The following is a 20,329-nucleotide window of genomic DNA, read 5'->3' as shown; positions in this document are numbered from 1 at the left end:
ATCTGTACTTTAATGGCGCCTAGCTTTAGGCCCATATTCACTCCTGCTTGCAGGAAATGCAGAAATCGACCTAGTTGAAATTCCTCTGTTGGGGCCTTTTTGGCCTCGCACCATGCAACATATTTCCGCCATATGCGGTGATAATGCTTTGCCGTAACATCTTTCCTGGCCTTAATAAGCGTAGGAATGACTTCTTCCGGAATACCCTTTTCCTTTAGGATCCGGTGTTCAACCGCCATGCCGTCAAACGCAGCCGCGGTAAGTCTTGGAACAGACAGGGCCCCTGCTGAAGCAGGTCCTGTCTGAGCGGCAGAGGCCATGGGTCCTCTGATATCATTTCCTGAAGTTCCGGGTACCAAGCCCTTCTTGGCCAATCCGGAACCACGAGTATCGTTCTTACTCCTCGCCATCTTATTATTCTCAGTACCTTTGGTATGAGAGGCAGAGTAGGGAAACACATAAACCGACTGGTACACCCACGGTGTCACTAGAGCGTCCACAGCTATCGCCTGAGGGTCCCTTGACCTGGCGCAATATCTCTTTAGCTTTTTGTTGAGGCGGGACGCCATCATGTCCACCTGTGGCCTTTCCCAACGGTTTACCAACAGCAGGAAGACTTCTGGATGAAGTCCCCACTCTCCCGGGTGTAGGTCGTGTCTGCTGAGGAAGTCTGCTTCCCAGTCGTCCACTCCCGGAATGAACACTGCTGACAGTGCTAGTACGTGATTTTCCGCCCATCGGAGAATCCTTGTGGCTTCTGCCATCGCCATCCTGCTTCTTGTGCCGCCCTGTCGGGTCACATGGGCGACTGCCGTGATGTTGTCTGACTGTATCAGTACCGGCTGGTTTTGAAGCAGGGGTCTTGCCTGACTTAGGGCATTGTAAATGGCCCTCAGTTCCAGAATTTATATGTAGGGAAGTCTCCTGACTTGACCATAGGCCCTGGAAGTTTCTTCCCTGTGTGACTGCTCCCCAGCCTTGAAGGCTGGCATCCGTGGTCACCAGGACCCAGTCCTGTATGCCGAAACTGCGGCCCTCTAGAAGATGAGCACCCTGCATCCACCACAGTAGAGACACCCTGGTCCTTGGAGACAGGGTTATCATTGGATGCATTTGAAGATGCGATCCCGACCACTTATCTAAGAGGTCTCACTGGAAGGTCCTCGCATGGAACCTGCCGAATGGAATTGCTTCGTATGAAGCCACCATTTTTCCCAGGACTCGTGTGCAACGATGCACCGATACCCTTTTTGGTTTTAGGAGGTCTCTGACTAGAGATGACAGCTCCTTGGCTTTCTCCTGCGGGAGAAACACTTTTTTCTGTTCTGTGTCCAAAATCATCCCCAGGAACAGTAAGCGAGTGGAAGGAACCAGTTGTGACTTTGGAATGTTCAGAATCCAGCCATGCTGTTGTAGCACCTCCTGAGATAGTGCTACTCCGACCAGTAACTGCTCCCTGGACCTTGCCTTTATAAGGAAATCGTCCAAGTATGGAGTATCATCATTTCTGCCAATTACCTTGGTAAACACCCTCGGTGCCGTGGACAGTCCAAACGGTAGTGTCTGGAATTGGTAATGGCAAACCTGTACCACAATCTGAGGTACTCCTGGTGCGGAAGGTAAATAGGGACATGCAGGTAAGCATCCTTGATGTCCAGGGATACCATGTAATCCCCCTCGTCCAGGCTTGCAATAACCGCCCTGAGCGATTCCATCTTGAACTTTGTTATGTAAGTGTTCAAGGATTTCCATTTTAAAATGGGTCTCACCGAACCGGCTGGTTTCGGTACCACAAACAGTGTGGAATAGTAACCCCGTCCTTGTTGAAGTAGGGGCACCTTGACTATCACCTGCTGGGAATACAGCTTGTGAATTGCCTCTAGCACAGCCTCCCTGCCTGAGGGAGTTGTCGGCAAGGCAGATTTGAGTAAACGGCGGGGGGGAGACGCCTCGACTTCCAGCTTGTACCCCTGAGATACTACTTGAAGGATCTAGGGATCCACCTGTGAGCGAGCCCACTGATCGCTGAAATTTTTGAGGCGGCCCCCCACCGTACCTGGCTACGCCTGTGGAGCCCCCGCGTCATGCGGTGGACTCAGAGGAAGCAGGGGAAGAATTTTGATTCTGGGGACTGGCTGCTGGTGCAGCTTTTTTCCTCTTCCCTCGTTTGACCTTTTTTGAAGCCGAAAGGACTGTACCTGATAATACAGTGCGTTTCTTAGGCTGTGAGGAAACCTGAGGTAAAATATTTTCATCCCAGCTGTTGCTGTGGATACGAGGTCCCAGAGACCATCCCCAACCAATTCCTCACCCTTATAAGGCTCTATGTGCCTTTTAAAGTCAGCATCACCTGTCCAGTGTCGGGTCTCCAATACCCTCCTGACAGAATGGACATTGCAATAATTCAGGATGCCAGCCGGCAAAATATTCCTCTGTGCATCCCTCATATATAAGACGACGTCTTATGTTCGCAAAATAGTATCCCTGTTTGAAAGGGGTACAGACCACGCTGCAGCAGTCTGCAGGTCTCAGTCTAGTACCTGAGTGTGTAATTACAGACTTCAGGATAGCCTCCTGCTATTTATCAGCAGGTACCTTCAAAGTGGCCGTATCCTAAGACGGCAGTGCCACCTTGACAAACGTGTGAGCGCCTTATCCACCCTAGGGGATATCTCCCAGCGTAACTTATCCTCTGGCGGGAAAGGGTACGCCATCAGTAACTTGTTAGAAATTACCAGTTTCTTATCGGGGAAACCCACGCTTTTTCACACTTCATTCACTCATTTGATGGGGGAACAAAACACTGCCTGCTTTTTCTCCCCACACATAAAACCCTTTGTTTTTAGTGGTACTTGGGTTAATGTCAGAAATGTGTAACACATTTTTATATTGCCGGGATCATGTAACGGATGTTCCTAGTGGATTGTGTATATGTCTCAACCTCGTCGACACTGGAGTCAGACTCCGTGTCGACATCTGTGTCTGCCATCTGAGGGAGCGTTGATGGCCTTTGAGACGTCTGGGCAGGCGCGGGCTGAGAAGCCGGCTGTCCCATAGCTGTTACGTCATCCAGCCTTTTATGTAAGGAGTTGACACTGTCGGTTAATACCTTCCACCTATCCATCCACTCTGGTGTCGGCCCACAGGGGCGACATCTCATTTATCGGCATCTGCTCCGCCTCCACATAAGTCTCCTCATCAAACCTGTCGACACAGCCGTACCGACACACCGCACACACACAAGGAATGCTCCAATGAGGACAGGACCCACAAAAGCCCTTTGGGGGGACAGAGTGAGAGTATGCCAGCACACACCAGAGCGCTATATAATGCAGGGACTAACTGAGTTATGTCCCCTATAGCTGCTTTTATATAATTTATACTGCGCCTAAATTTAGTGCCCCCCTCTCTGTTTTAACCCTGTTCTGTAGTGTAGACTGCAGGGGAGAGCCAGGGAGCTTCCCTCCAACGGAGCTGTGAGGGAAAAATGGCGCCAGTGTGCTGAGGAGATAGGCTCCGCCCCTTTTTCGCGGCCTTTTCTCCCGCATTTTTATGGAATCTGGCAGGGGTTAATATACATCCATATAGCCCTGGGGGTTATATGTGATGTATTTTTGCCAGCCAAGGTGTTTTTATTGCAGCTCAGGGCGCCCCCCCCCAGCGCCCTGCACCCTCAGTGACTGGAGTGTGAAGTGTGCATGAGGAGCAATGGCGCACAGCTGCAGTGCTGTGCGCTACCTTGGTGAAGACTGATGTCTTCTGCCGCCGTTTTTCCGGACCTCTTCTTGCTTCTGGCTCTGTAAGGGGGACGGCGGCGCGGCTCCGGGACCGAACACCAAGGACTGGGCCTGCGGTCGATCCCTCTGGAGCTAATGGTGTCCAGTAGCCTAAGAAGCCCAATCCGGCTGTAAGCAGGCGAGTTCGCTTCTTCTCCCCTTAGTCCCTCGCTGCAGTGAGCCTGTTGCCAGCAGGTCTTACTGAAAATAAAAAAACCTAAATCTATACTTTCTTTCTAAGGGCTCAGGAGAGCCCCTAGTGTGCATCCAACCTCGGCCGGGCACAAGATCTAACTGAGGCTTGGAGGAGGGTCATAGTGGGAGGAGCCAGTGCACACCAGGTAGTCATAAATCTTTCTAGAGTGCCCAGCCTCCTTCGGAGCCCGCTATTCCCCATGGTCCTTACGGAGTTCCCAGCATCCACTAGGACGTTAGAGAAAGGGGTATAAGCTACCATTGCAGTCTTCATTTCAGAAGGAAAGTACTCTCTTTGCTGGGAAACTCAAACTGTGATGTAGTTAGCATCCCAACAGTCAGCATCCCGGCGGTCACAATACCGACAGCAGTATCCAGACTATCAGAAACCCGACACATTCCGATGGTAGGGGGTAATTCTGAGTTGATCGCAGCAGCAAGTTTGTTAGCAACTGGGCAAAACCATGTGCACTGCAGGGGGGCAGATATAACATTTGCAGAGAGAGTTAGATTTGGGTGGGTTATATTGTTTCTGTGCAGGGTAAATACTGGCTGATTTATTTTTACACTGCAATTTAGATTTCAGTTTGAACACACCCCACGCAAATCTAACTCTCTGTGCACATGTTATATCTGCCCCCCCTGCAGTGCACATGGTTTTGCCCAACTGCTAACAAATTTGGTGCTGCGATCAACTCAGAATTAGGCCCGTAAGTATTAGGGATAGTGTTGGGCTACAGGAGGTGAGAGTTAGTGTTAGGCTGCGACAGGGGTGGGTTAGGGTAAGAGTAAGGGTTATAGGGCCTAATTCAGACTTGATCGTAGATGTGCGAGAAAACGGTTATAAAAATAGAATATAACAGTCTCAAAGAAAGAATACATCTAAATAAATATAAAGACAACAAATACTGTTTACACACTGTTTTCTTTACACAAAGGGGGTAATTTCGACCTGATCGCTGCTGGCGATTCGGTCCAAACTGCGCATGCACCGCAATGTGCAGGCGTGTTGCACGGGAACAAAGCAGATCGCCGCTCAGTGATGGATTTGTGCAACGGATCCGTTCGCAATAACATTGGCAGGAAGAAGGCGTTTGTGGGTGTCAACTGACCGTTTTCAGGGAGTGTCTGGAAAAAAGCAGGCGTGTCCAAGCGTTTGCAGGGAGGGTTGCTGACATCAATTCCGCACAAAATCTGTTTGGACAGCCCTGCTACACATGCGTTCGCACACTTGCACAGATAAAATGCACTCCCCTGTAGGCGATGACTATCTGATCGCAGCAGTGCAAAAATTGCTTGGTCTGAATTAGGCCCAAAGGACCAAGAAGAATCAAGATAAAATATATTGGTGTACAGGTAACATATTTTATTACATACCAATATATATATAAAGTTTTAATGGACTTTGGTAAGTTGAGTGCCCCAGCAAGAAGATTACTTTTCTTGTTTTGTTCTGTATTACTTTTTTTTCACTCTCATGGGTGCACCTCTACTTAATAATTATTTGATACCTGTAAGGGCTCTATGATTTCCAAAAACATGGAATTACGCACCTACACTAATATACTGTATGTATGGGGGCGTGGCCAGGACGGGCATGGAGTAACACTCATAGTGTGCAGCTCTCCAGCCACTTTATCCTGCTAATAAATCCTGTATCCCCCCTCTGGGTCCAACTTTGCAGCCACCGTTACATGAGTGCTTCCTGCCTCCCCCTGGAGTGACTCTATACCTGCTGCCGCTGTCTCCGGAGTTTTGGGAGCTCTGGACGCCGGCGGGCCCTGATCCGTGCCGGGAGCCGCTGCCTCGTGTGGGGACCGGAAGTTCGGCTTTGCGTCCCTTCACTTGCCGCTCGCTGCGGCCGGCCGGAGCTCCGGGGAATCGAGAGCGCCTGCTCTTCGCAGAGGATCAGCAGGGCTTCAGCTAGGTCCGGGGGGAGCCGCGGGTGAAACTCTCTGTCGCTGCGGGGACGCGCTGCCCGCGAATCCGGAAGTGCGGCTCCGCTGTCCGCCGCAGCCTGCACCAGCCTGTCGGGACACACTTGAGGGGCCAGTAAATATAAGTGAGGCACCCTTACTGCTGTGGGGGAAGCCTGGAGGAAGTGTGGGGTCCCCTGAATTCTATGGGGAAAATACCTTGGTGGCCATTTTCTGGATTCCCTCTATTATACTGGGACTAAGGCACTGGGGAAGTTGCTGGACACTGGGAGGCATATGACCCTCTCCCTCCTTCTACTATAACTTTCAAGCTTGCTGACAGGGAAGTGTCGGGAACCAGTAATATATGCCCTGCAGCTCTGGTTGGGAGTGATAATCCCTACACCCCTGCTGAAGTGGCTGGTCACGGTGCACTACATCCAGAGGTTGTGGCCCAGCTGGCTATTTATACATATCTATAGTTTACCTGACGCCCGTTTGCCGGCCGGGGTGGGCACCCCTGCACCCCCCCCCCCTTTTTTTTCTTCCTTTTTTCTCTGCCTGTATTTGCTTTGATACGTCCTGCGGACCGGGAGAACCAACACCGTGCTGTCCAAAATGGTGAAGGGTCGCCAGACCGGTGCGGCGGCAGGAGCGATGGATAAGTTTGTTCGTGACCAGGGCCCCCAACAGCGGAGAGGGGAGACTACTAGATCCGAGGCATCGCCCCCATCTCCTGCTTATAGTTCCGTCTCCTCTGACCCTCCAGATGCTGCACTGCAGAGAGTACTGGACACGGTAACTGCCAGCGAAGTGCGCCTGGCTGATAAAATTGGGCAGGTGCAATCCGACCTCTCCATTATTCATCAGGACCTCCAGCGGGTGAGAGAGAGAGAGAGTGGGAGAAGCGGAGACCCGAATTTCCAATATTGAAGACTCCGTTGGCCCGCTGGGTCGTCGCACTGATGCTTTGGAGTCTCAGATGAATGATGTGCGCAAAAAGCTCACGGACGTAGAGGGGCGTCTGCGGCGCAATAACGTCCGCTTCATCGGCCTGCCTGAAAAAGAAGAAGGCTCCGCTCCAGAAGAGTTTCTCGTAAAATGGCTCCGTGATTCTTTCGGATCTGAGGAATTTTCACCTTATTTCACTGTTGAACGGGCCCATAGAGTTCCGATGCGCCCGCTGCCGCCGGGGGCTCCACCCCGTACCTTTATTGCTAAGTTCCTTCATTACCGTGATCGGGATACAATTCTGAGGCTGGCTCGTACTAAGGGCCCTCTGAAATGGAACGGATCGCCAATATCGGTATTTCCGGACTTTGCGGTGGATGTACAAAAAGATAGGGCTCAGTTTATACCTGTCAAGAGGAGACTCCGTGAACTTGACCTGCCGTATGCCATGCTATTCCCATCCAGACTGCGAGTAGTGGCGGATGGGGAAACAAAGTTTTTCACGACTCCTCGTGAGGCCATGGTGTGGCTGGACAGACGATTCCCGGCGAGACGTGCTCTTGCGGATTAGTGAATATCCGGCGGACCCTGGAAGCTGACTTTCTCCTGTTCTTCTTTTATGGCTACTTATTTTGTCGGTTTTAAGATACATGTGTTAGATATTGCGAGGCGATAGGATGCGGGCCTGTTTGAGTGTTGTCAATGCTTCCTTTAGCCCCCGCTACAATGTTCATGCAGTTCAGACAGGATATATGTATAGTTTGTAAGTCAGTCATGATATACTTGGTATGCTTTTGTTGATGACTATACCTTGGGGGTTTTTGCGCTCCTTTCTTCCTATGTGTGGGAGGCGGGGGGGAGGTTTATTATTTAATTGGCCCGACGTGGGTGGTTCATGATACCCGAGCATGGCGTATCTGGGTAATAGACGGACCTAGAGGATGGGCCTTTATGATTTCCCCTCACTTTGTTTTCGAGGGGGAATAGTAGGTGGCTGGGAGCTGCCTCCTAATTTTTCTTTTTTTTTCCCTTTTCTCTAGTTATTCTCCATTTCCAAGAGTCATTATATTCTTGGCCCCTATCAAGGAGTGGTTGCACAGGTCGATGGTGCGACAAAGTTTAGTTTACTTATTTTTTTAGGTATGTACACTCAGTTCTGGGATCCAAGTATGCTACATGTTGGGGGTGGTATACGGGGAGGGGGGTGGGGGAGGTTGTTAGGCTATATTTGGTTTTTGAAGGGAAATGTATGTTATGAATGTGTATGGTATGTTTATGTGCAGCATAAGCAACGGTGTCTGGTTACTAAATCTGTGCGTGGCGGGATTGGCTGGCCGCGGGGTGATGCGCCTACTATACTCTTGCTGTACTATGGCGGGGCTTAAGGTGTTATCGTGGAATGTGAGAGGGCTCAATGATAAAATTAAGAGGTCTCTTGTACTCCGACAGATCAAACAATATGCCGCTGATATTGTCTGCCTTATGGAAACACACTTGGTGGGGGGTAAGATTCTCTCATTGAAGAGACCCTGGGTGGGATGGGCATACCACTCTATGCACACGTCTGCCTCAAGGGGGGTTTCGGTCCTTATTAGGCGGACCGTCCCCTTTGTAATGGAATCCATACAGACGGACCCCTGGGGGAGATATGTGTTTTTGAAATGTAGATTATTTTATGTCCCTGTCCTCCTACTAGCTGTTTATGTGCCCCCTCCATACTCTCCCGATGTTCTTAAGAAGGTTGCTGGGTTCATGGCCTCGTCCCCTGGGGTGTCTGTCATCTGTCTCGGGGACTTCAATAATGTGCTAGATGTGGCAAAAGATAGGCTCTCTATGTCCCCGTCTGCTGCATGTCCTGGGAGATCCGGTTTTGCAAATGTGGTCTCGGGGCTGGCCTGGTCGACCCGTGGAGACTGAGACACCCTTCTCTTAAACAATACTCGTGTTTCTCACACTCTCATTCCTCATTCTCTAGGATTGACCTGGCCCTCCTCTCGAGCGACATGGTCCCCCGCGTCTGCAATATTAGATATGAGACTAGGGGTATATCAGATCACTCCCCTTTAACCTTTAATTTAGACTTTAATTGCGACAGGGGCCAGGCTGTGTGGAAGTTTAATCCATTTTGGCTGGTTCACATGGGGGACGGCTCTGACCTGGTGGCCGCATGGCGGGAATTTTTTGAGCTGAATAGTGCCGGCCAAGCTATCTCTAATTTATGGGACACATTTAAGGCCTTTTTAAGGGGGAGCTTGATTAAACGGGTGTCTGCTTTGAAATCCTTCTATAAGCGAAGGGAGGCTGAGTTAGAGGTTCGTAGTGTCGCAGCAGAGTTGCAATACCTGCAAGATTCTTTGGACAGTTCCAGGGTGGCCTGGCTGTCAGCTCAAAGGGAATGGAGAGAGTACCTAATGGAAAAGACTCAGCATAGACTCCTCTTTTCATCTCACACCTTTTACGCTACTGGGGACAGACCGGGGACATACCTGGCCTCTCTGGCTCGGGGTGACAGACCTACTAGTGTAGTGGTAGAGATTGTGAGCGCTGAGGGCGTTTCCCTAACCCAGACTCCACAAATGACGGCTGAATTCGTATCCTTCTACAGCCACTTGTACGAATCTAAAATGGACTGCACCTCATCGCAATTGAACGATTATTTAGACGGGGTCTGCTTCCCCACCTTATCTAGTGAGGCTCGCGACCTTCTGGAGGCACCTATTTCCTCCGATGAAGTTAGGGCAGCGATTGAGGCCTCCCCTAGCGGCAAGGCCCCGGGCTTGGATGGAATACCCTCCGAGGTCTATAACCATAATTTGGACTTTTTTGTCCCGCGTCTACTTGAGTTATACGGCCAGATATTTACACAGGAGTCTCTCCCCCCTTCTATGGCGGAGGCAGTGATTGTGGTTCTCCCTAAGCCTGACAAGGATCTTAGGAAAGTGGAGTCCTACCGCCCTATATCTCTCCTACCCACTGACATTAAAATTTTGGCTAAGGTGTTGGCTGGCAGATTAAATACAGTTATTTCTCACATTATACACCCGGATCAGACGGGATTTATGCCCAATAAATCGACCTCCATAAACCTCAGACGTCTGTTTACCCACATACAAATACCCCGCGCGGACCCTTCCTCCTCCATAGTCGTTTCGTTGGATGCCGCAAAGGCTTTCGACTCTGTGGAATGGGAATATTTATGGGAAGTCATGCGTAGATTTGGCATTGGCCCGAACTTTATTAAGTATGTTCGACTGATGTATTCCTCTCCCTCGGCAAGGGTGGCGGTTAATGGTTTCGTATCTCACTCCTTTCCCTTATCTAGAGGCACGCAACAGGGGTGTCCCTTGTCCCCTACCCTGTTTGCTATGGCCATCGAGCCTCTTGCGTGCCTTCTGAGGGCAGATGCGGGGATATATGGACTTAAGGTGGGCGATCGGGAGGACAGGGTGGCCCTATATGCTGATGACGTTCTGATGTTTGTGGATCGTTCTGCTGAGTCTATGCCTAGAATCTTGGAAATTATTGTTGGGTTCGGGCGATATTCTGGTCTCCTGATTAACTGGGAGAAATCCTTTATTATTCCACTTAGAGGTGAAGTCCCTGCCTCCCCGTTGGTGGCTCTCCCATTAAGGTGGGTGGAATCCTTTAAATATTTGGGTATATGGGTGTCTAATGACCCTCAAAAATTTTCTTCTCTTAATATAACCCCTCAAATAATGTATCTCCGCGGCCGAGTGCAAACGTGGGGTAAGCTGCCTTTAACGGTCACGGGAAGGGTCAATATGGTTAAAATGGTCTTCCAGCCCAAACTTCTCTATATATTGCAGCAATCTCCTGTTTATATTCCACAGAAGGTTTTTAAACAAATAGATGGGTTGCTTTCCTCCCTGGTATGGGCCAGTAAACGAGAACGTTTAAGACTAGATACCATGACCAGATCACGAGAAATGGGGGGTCTGGCCCTCCCCAACTTCCGTTTCTACTATTACGCGGCACAACTGACGCATATCTGGGAATGGGTCAATAACCTCGATGCTCTGGCTCTGCACTCACTGATGCTGCACCATGACTACCCGGGGGGCTCCCCACTGCAACTACTTCTTTGCGGTAGCGTCAAAATGTCCACATTACCAATTATTAAGCAATCCATACTTATATGGAAAATGGTGCACTCTGTGATGCGGGGCCATGGTGTTGATCCTGATACCCCACTGGATAACATATATGGGCTGTCAGAACTGTGCCATCTTCAGGTCCGAGAAGTTTGGGGGAAATGGGGAGTATCATCCTTAGGCCACTTATATAGTGATGGGATCCTTAACTCATTCCAACAACTTCAGCATGCACACGACAACGACATACCCTCAAGGTTCTTCTTTCACTTCTTACAGCTGAGACACGCGCTGGCAGCCCAGTTCCCAAATGGCCCTCCAGTCCTGGCTGACTCCCCGGTTAAATCAATGTTGCAGACGCTAGATTCGGGGCATTTAGTCTCAAGGATATACGGTCGTATCCTGCAACTGCACCACAGCGACCCTCTTACAGTTCTTAGGGGCAGATGGGAGACAGATGTGGGTATGCTATCGGACGAGGCCTGGAACAATGCTATGGGAGCCCATCGGATCTCAACTTCCTCTGTTAGATACCAGCAAATACAACTATATATCCTGCATAGAGTGTATATGACCCCGGTGAGGTTAGCACACATTGGGGGTTCCCACAGCTCGCAATGCCCTAGGTGTGGAGCCACGGACGCAGATTTTTGGCACCTACTGTGGCTATGTCCTGGCGTGTCTTCGTTTTGGATGGCTGTTTTGCGTATTATGTGTGATACAGGTATTCCATCCTTCGTATGTACTCCTGCGCTCAGTGCACTGCTGGTTATAGACGAGGAAGCCTTAGATCCGCTTGGTAGGCGATATGTTCTTAATTTATGCGCACTAGCTAGGGTTTGTATTGCCCGGCTATGGCTGGCGAGGCCCCGACGCCTAGGGCATGGATATCCCTGGTTAACGAAACAATTGCACACGAAAAAATTGTATTTCTGGCTAGGAAGGCGGAGAGGAAATGGTCCACAATATGGGGTAGATGGATAGACTCTAAATACTACAAAGATAGGGAATAAATAGATTTGTATCCCTCCCCGGATATCAATATGGGATTTTCTAGGAGGTATGCACCCCCGCGGCTGGCCTTGCTTTGCTATGTTATAGGTAACATATTATGCCATTTATGCTATGATTATGAGTACTATGGACGTGCTATGTTAAGGATGTGTCGAACTAGGACACCGATGCCCTGTGGTTATATGTTCTATGTGAAAGAATTACTACCGGTTATATTATATACTATATACATGTAACCTTGCTCCTGCACATGTTGTGTGTGGACAGTTTATGTGTGTTGTTTGTGTGAAGTGTTAAAGCAAAATTGAAAAACTTCAATAAAAAATATTGAATTTAAAAAAAAAAATATACTGTATGTATGCCACTGTTTGTTCCAGTGTTCAGGTTTGTCCCTTTCCTTTTTTCCCTGGTTTACCACATTTCAGAAAGGTCATAAATAGAGACAAGTGAACCAGTTCTCACCTCCCACTTTAATCCAGACCTGCTCAGGTAGTAATTTCTTTTGGTTTCCTAAAGTCTGCTTTGTCGATTCAATTTCCTGCTGGTAACAGAAGGAAACGGATCTGGGCAGTGACATCTCTTGGTGCTTGGAAGCTTCCAGCAAGGGGCAAGAATTTCCACAACCAACAGAATTTGTCTGAAAAATTAAAATACAAGTCAGTGAGGAGCTTACATGCATTACATAAAACATAACAAGTAATGGCAAGAACTGGTTACCTGTGTTTGGGAAGAACCAACATTTCCAAAAGTGTCCATGTCCATTAAACTGATGCCAGGATATTTAAACTGAAGAGATACTTTAGAGGCAGATGCCTTATTTTGTACTAGAGTGTCACACTTGTTCTGCTGCTGGTCTCCTACGAGCTGTGAAGGGTGGCATATAAGGGACACCAGACTGCAATGTAAAGAAATAAAAGCTCAGATGTCAATACATCACTTGTCAGTTATAAGAATTGTGACATCACTGACCCTACCGCTAAAAAAGAAACCTACTATAATTAAATAGTTAGCATTACTGCCTCACAGCACTGAGGTCATGGGTTCGATTCCCACAATGGCTCTAAATGTGTGGAGTTTGCATATTCTTTGTGCTTGCATGCTTTTCCTCCAGGTACTCCGGTTTCCTCCCACAATCCAAAAATATACTGGTAGGCTAATTGTCTCCGAACAAAAAGAAGGAACCCTAGTGTGTAAGTGTGTGCATGAACTAGATTACTAAAGTATCTTTCCAGTTTCATCAAACTGGATGCATAAAGAATCACGTTCCTATTCTTTTTTCTTTCTTTTTTTATGGTAGGAGTGGTGTGTGCTGCTTGGCACACAGTAGGGTCTATTCTGGGTTCAGGTTATGTGACGTGGGGGCTCCTGTCCCAGTGGCCTGTGTACACTGCACACTGTTCACCCATTATAAATTCACCATGCTTGCTCCTAATTTTGAATAAGGCCCTCTATGAGTTAAAGGATAAGACTAAAAATCTTGACTAGTATAGAAATATAGAATTTGACGTCAGATACAAACCACTTGGCCCATCTAGTCTGCCCTTGTTGTATAAGGCCTTATTAACATTCTGGTTACCCTTACCTTAGGGACCACTAATAATAATTTCAGTCCTTATACCAATTTAATCATTGAATATTTTTTTTTTTTTTATTTCTGGACTTTTATACTTGTGTAGTTATGATTACTTTAACATAATTTTCACACAGCAATTTACAAACAATTGAATTAAAAAGGATTAAGTGATGTACTCTACATATAAAATTATAGTATTCAGACTAGAGGACTGCTCAATATTTTGGGATTTTACACACAAGTGCTTCTATGTGTTCTCTGTCTACACAATCTTAATTTCTAATCTATAATTGATGACCCTGATACAACCACATATAGCCATTGATATGTCACGCATTTTTTTAACACTAAAATAAATGTGTTTATGCATTTAGGTAACACTGGCAGTGGTGTCTTTTAGAACAATGCATGTTAGTGTCTGATCCATTCTACAAATGTCAACAATGGGAGGCGTATTCCCTTCACTACTACTTCCAGTGAATAGGACCCACATGTGCTTGTACCCTGAATTATATTTGTTTGTAATGTGCAGTGGAGCCACGAGCGAGGGGGACAGGTACTAATTATCCAGGCTCCAGCCTGTTTGATGGGCCCGGGGGAAGTGTTGAGTGGGGACAAATGCTTCCCTTTGCAGCGCACATAGTTTTCTTGAGAGGAAGAGTAGCCACACCCCACTGTTCCCAGGCCCCATGGATGTCTCAACTGCCCTGATGATGTTATTGTGGGATGAAGTCATTTTAATGGCCGTCGGGATCGCAGCGTTCAGGATGCAGACGTCGGAATCTCAACACTCGCCGATAAACCGACAGCCGGCATCCAGACACCTGCCCCAACCAAGTGGGAATAAAACCTGTGGTGAGCTAAGCTCACCACTGGGCCCAAAGCGTGGCGTGCACAGCGAGCCGACTCGCTGCCTCACTGCCGGTATTCAGGCAGACGGGATGCTGCTGTCGGGATACTGACAGCCGGCATTCCATCTGCCGGCATATTGTATGTTTCCCATTACTGTAGATAGATTATTACAGGACCTGATATTACCTTCTGTAGATTCAATTGGAAGGAATGGCCCAACTCTATTTTAGGACAGCTGTCTCTCCACTTCCCCTTTTCAAACTAGACGGGCAAGGAATTCCTCCCCCACAGACAGACAGTAATCAGACCAGGAATTGTGACAAAAAAAAATAAGATTTTACTTACCGGTAAATCTATTTCTCGTAGTCCATAGAGGATGCTGGGACTCCGTAAGGACCATGGGGAATAGACGGGCTCCGCAGGAGATAGGGCACTCTAAGAAAGCTTTGGACTCTGGGTGTGCACTGGCTCCTCCCTCTATGCCCCTCCTCCAGACCTCAGTTAGGGAAACTGTGCCCAGAGGAGATGGACAGTACGAGGAAGGATTTTTGTAAATCTAAGGGCGAGATCCATACCAGCCACACCAATCACACCATATAACTTGTGATAAACTTACCCAGTTAACAGTATGAACAACCACATAGCCACGGTTCAATCGAAAAACTATAACATAACCCTTATGTAAGCAATAACTATATACAAGTCTTGCAGAAAAAGTCCGCACTTGGGACGGGCGCCCAGCATCCTCTACGGACTACGAGAAATAGATTTACCGGTAAGTAAAATCTTATTTTCTCTAACGTCCTTGAGGATGCTGGGACTCCGTAAGGACCATGGGGATTATACCAAAGCTCCCAAACGGGCGGGAGAGTGCGGATGACTCTGCAGCACCGATTGAGCAAACAGGAGGTACTCCTCAGCCAGGGTATCAAACTTATAGAACTTTGCAAAGGTGTTTGTCCCCGACCAAGTAGCTGCTCGGCACAACTGTAATGCCGAGACCCCTCGGGCAGCCGCCCAAGAAGAGCCCACTTTCCTAGTGGAGTGGGCCTTAACCGATTTCGGTAACGGCAATCCTGCCGTAGAATGCGCCTGCTGAATCGTGTTACAGATCCAGCGAGCAATAGTCTGCTTTGAAGCAGGAGCGCCAACCTTGTTGGCCGCATACAGAACGAACAAAGCTTCAGTCTTCCTGATTCTAGCCGTTCTGGTCACATAAATCTTCAAAGCCCTGACTACATCCAAGGACTCGGAATCCTCCAAGTCCCGTGTAGCCACAGGCACGACAATAGGTTGGTTCACATGAAAAGATGAGACCACTTTTGGCAGAAAGTGAGGGCGAGTCCTCAACTCTGCCCTATCCACGTGAAAAACCAAGTATGGGCTTTTATGTGATAAAGCCGCCAATTCGGAAACACGTCTTGCCGAAGCTAACGCCAACAACATGACCACTTTCCACGTGAGGTATTTCAACTCCACAGTTTTGAGTGGTTCAAACCAAGGTGACTTGAGGAAACGTAACACCACGTTAAGATCCCAAGGCGCCACCGGAGGCACAAAGGGAGGCTAAATATGCAGCACCCCCTTCACAAAGGTCTGTACTTCAGGAATAGAGGCCAATTCTCTTTGAAAGAAAATGGATAAGGCCGAAATCTGGACCTTTATGGACCCTAATTTTAGGCCCAAAGTCACTCCTGTTTGAAGGAAGTTAAGTAGACGGCCCAAATGGAACTCCTCCGTAGGAGCAGCTCTGGCCTCACACCAAGAAACATATTTCCGCAATATACGGTGATAATGTTTTAACGTCACTTCTTTCCTAGCCTTGATCAGGGTAGGAATGACTTCCTCCGGAATCCCTTTTTCCGCTAGGATCCGGCGTTCAACCGCCATGCCGTTAAACGCAGCCGCGGTAAGTCTTGGAACAGACAGGGCCCCTGCCGCAGCAGGTCCTGCCTTAGAGGAAGAGGCCATGGATCCCCTGCGAGCAACTCTTGCAGCTCCGGATACCAAGTCCTCCGTGGCCAATCCGGAACAATGAGTAGTGTTCTGACCCTGCTTCTTCGTATTATTCTCAACACCTTGGGTGTGAGAGGAAGAGGAGGAAACACATAGACCGATCTGAACACCCAAGGTGTCACCAGAGCATCTACCGCTACCGCCTGAGGGTCCCTTGACATGGCGCAATACCGCTTTAGCTTTTTGTTGAGACGGAATGCCATCATGTCGATTTGAGGCAGTCCCCAACGATCCGTGATCTGTGCGAAGACTTCTTGATGAAGTCCCCACTCTCCCGGATGCAGGTTGTGCCTGCTGAGGAAGTCCGCCTCCCAGTTGTCCACCCCCGGGATGAACACCGCCGATATCACGCTTACATGGCCTTCCGCCCAGCGTAGAATCCTGGTCGCTTCTGCCATGGCCATTCTGCTCCTTGTTCCGCCTTGGCGGTTTATATGAGCCACTGCCGTGACATTGTCTGACTTAATCAGAACCGGTTTTCTCCGAAGCAATTCCTCCGCTTGACGCAGGGCGTTGTATATGGCCCTCAACTCCAGGACGTTGATGTGGAGACAAGACTCTAGGCTTGACCAGAGACCTTGGAAATTTCTTCCCAGTGTCACTGCTCCCCAGCCTCGGAGGCTTGCGTCCGTGGTCACCAGGACCCAGTCCTGAATGCCGAACCTGCGACCTTCTAGTAGGTGAGCACTGTTCAGCCACCACAGGAGAGATACCCTGGTCCTGGGAGACAGGGTGATCCTTTGATGCATTTGTAAATGGGACCCGGACCACTTGTCCAAGAGGTCCCATTGAAAAGTCCTCGCATGGAACCTGCCGAAAGGGATGGCCTCGTAGGAAGCCACCATCTTCCCCAGGACCTGCGTGCAATGATGCACTGAAACCTTTTTTGGTTTTAATAGGTTCCTGACCATGGCTATGAGTTCCAGAACCTTTTCGATCGGAAGAAAAACCTTTTTCTGGTCTGTGTCTAGAATCAGCCCCAAAAAGGTCAGACGCGTTGTAGGGACTAGCTGGGACTTCGGTATATTTAGAATCCAGCCGTGTATCTGCAACGTCTTCATGGACAGAGACACGCTGTCCAGCAACCTCTCCCGAGATCTCGCCTTTATGAGGAGATCGTCCAAGTATGGGATAATTGTGACCCCCTGCCTGCGCAGGAGCACCATCATTTCCGCCATTACCTTGGTGAAAATTCTCGAGGCCGTGGAAAGCCCAAACGGCAACGTCTGAAATTGGTAGTGACAGTCCTGCACTGCAAATCTCAGGAACGCCTGATGCGGGGGGAATATCGGAGCATGAAGGTAAGCATCCTTTATGTCCAGGGACACCATCAAATCCCCCCCTCCAGGCTGGCGATGACCGCCCTGAGTGATTCCATTTTGAACTTGAACCTCTTCAAGTACAGGTTCAGAGATTTCAGGTTTAAAATGGGTCTGACCGAACCGTCCGGTTTCGGGACCACAAACAGGGTTGAGTAATATCCCTCTCCTTGCTGGAGATGAGGAACTGTGACAATCACCTGTTGAATACACAATTTTTGGATTGCTGCCAACACTAGCTCCCTCTCTGACGGGGAAGCCGGCAGAGCCGATTTGAAAAATCGGCGAGAAGGCAAGTCTTCGAATTCCAGCCTGTATCCCTGAGAAACAATCTCTAATGCACAGGGAACCACCTGCGAGTGAACCCAGACGTGGCTGAAAAACCGAAGACGAGCCCCCACCAGATCTGCCTCCCCTCGGGAAGCCCCAGCGTCATGCGGTGGACTTTGCAGACGCAGGGGAGGACTTCTGCTCTTGGGAACTAGCTGTGTGCAGCTTTTTCCCCCTGTCTTTCCCTCTGGCAACAAAGGATGATCCCCGTACCTTCTTGTTTTTATTGGAACGAAAGGACTGCATTTGATAATGAGGTGCCTTTTTTGTATGCTGCGGGGGGACATAAGGTAAGAAATTTGACTTACCAGCCGTAGCGACAAGATCCGAGAGGCCGTCTCCAAACAACTCCACCCCTTTGTAAGGCAAGGACTCCATATGCCGCTTTGAATCGGCATCTCCCGTCCACTGTCGGGTCCACAAGAGCCGCCTAGCAGAAATAGACATAGCATTTATTCTGGAGCTTAATAAACAAATGTCTCTCTGAGCATCCCTCATATACAAGGCAGCATCTCTGATATGCTCTATGGTCATATGAATGGCATCCCTATCGAAGGTGTCAATTTCCGTAGATAAGGAATCTGCCCATGCCACAACCACACTACAAACCCAGGCCGACGCCATAGCCGGTCGAGCAATAGTACCGGAATGATTGTAAATGTGCTTTAAGGTAATTTCCTGCCTGCGATCAGCAGGTTCCTTGAGGGAAGCCGTATCCCGAGAAGGTAGTGCCACCTTTTTGGACAAACGTGTCAGCGCCTTGTCAACTTTTGGCGAAGATTCCCAGCGTATCCTATCAGTGTGGAAAAGGATACGCCATGAGAATCCTTTTGGGAACTTGTGGTCTCCTATCCGGAGATTCCCAAGCCTTTTCGCACAAGTCACTTAATTCAAATGAGGATGGAAAAGTGACTTCAGGCTTTTTCCCTTTATACATGTGTACCCTCGTGTCAGGGACAGGGGGTTCCTCAGTAATATGCAAAACCTCTTTAATGGCAATAATCATGTACCGTATACCCTTTGCCACCTTCGGCTGTAATTTTGCATCTTCATAGTCGACACTAGAGTCAGTATCTGTGTCGGTATCTGTGTCATCGATCTGGGATATGGTGCGCTTCTGAGACCCCGAAGAACCTGGCGCCCCAGGGACAGGCATGGACTGGCTACCTGACTGATCCCTAGCTTCTGCCTTGTCTAACCTTTTATGCAATAGATTGACATTTGCATTCAAGACATTCAGCATATCCACCCATCCCGGTGTCGGCGTTGCCGACGGCGACCTGACATTCAAGCACTCCCCCTCCACATTAAGCGAGCCTTCCTCGTCAAACATGTCGACACACGCGTACCGACACACTTCCCACACACACAGGGAACCCCTTTCCTGAAGACAGTATCCCTGTCAAGGCCCTTTGGAGAGACAGAGTATGCCAGCACACACCCCAGCGCAATGACCCTGGAAACCAACACAAAATGTTTTTCCCCAGCAGCGCTGTATAAAATGTAAACCGCCAATTATGTGCCCCCCCCCCCCCCTCTCTTTTAAGCACCCTTTCACCGTGTGTAAGCAGGGGAGAGTCCGGGGAGCTTCCTCTCAGCAGTGCTGTGGAGAGAAAATGGCGCTGGTGAGTGCTGAGGGAGAAGCCCCGCCCCCTCGGCGGCGGGCTTCTGTCCCGCTCAAACTTAGTAAAATATGGCGGGGGCTCTTTTATATACATGTACAGAGCCCACCTGTACATGTATATAGTCTTTTTGCCATGCAGAAGTTTATATTGCTGCCCAGGGAGCCGCCGCCCCCCTCCCCCATTGCGCCCTTACAGTGACCGGAGTATGTGAGGTGTATGGGAGCAATGACGCACAGCTGCAGTGCTGTGCGTTACCTCAGTGAAGCTGAATGCTTCTGCCGCCTGACGACTTCTGTCTTCTGTACTTCTAGCTCTGTGAGGAGAACGGCGGCGTGGCTCCGGGGGTGGACGCCCAGTAAGAACCTGCGTTCACCCCCTCTGGAGCTAATGGTGTCCAGTAGCCGAGGAAGCAGAGCCTATCTTTGACAAGAAGGTCTACTCCTCTCTCCTCAGTCCCTCGATGCAGGGAGCCTGTTGCCAGCAGTGCTCCCTGTGAAAAAGTAGTAAAAGGTAGAAAAAAATCCAAACAAAAATGCTTCTAGGCAGAGAACTCTGGAGAGCTCTCTGCAGTGCACCCATCTTGCTCTGGGCACAGTGTAAAAACTGAGGTCTGGAGGAGGGGCATAGAGGGAGGAGCCAGTGCACACCCA

At 49.2% G+C, this 20,329-nt stretch overlaps 1 protein-coding gene across 1 annotated transcript in view; it reads right to left on the bottom strand.

The window, feature by feature from the left end:
* The window catches only part of TCFL5 (transcription factor like 5), a 148,190-nt gene that overhangs the window by 62,136 nt on the left and 65,725 nt on the right, over positions 1-20,329 (bottom strand). Inside the window, exons 2-3 of the mRNA XM_063959279.1 lie at positions 12,682-12,859; positions 12,427-12,601 (exon numbers count right to left, since the gene is read on the bottom strand). Coding sequence (XP_063815349.1) covers positions 12,427-12,601; positions 12,682-12,859 — 353 coding nt within the window. The remainder of the gene's footprint in view (positions 1-12,426; positions 12,602-12,681; positions 12,860-20,329) is intronic.

The sequence above is a fragment of the Pseudophryne corroboree genome, chromosome 3 (assembly GCF_028390025.1).
Source record: "Pseudophryne corroboree isolate aPseCor3 chromosome 3, aPseCor3.hap2, whole genome shotgun sequence".
Classification (NCBI taxonomy): domain Eukaryota; kingdom Metazoa; phylum Chordata; class Amphibia; order Anura; family Myobatrachidae; genus Pseudophryne; species Pseudophryne corroboree.
This window is presented reverse-complemented; position numbering and strand designations above follow the sequence as displayed.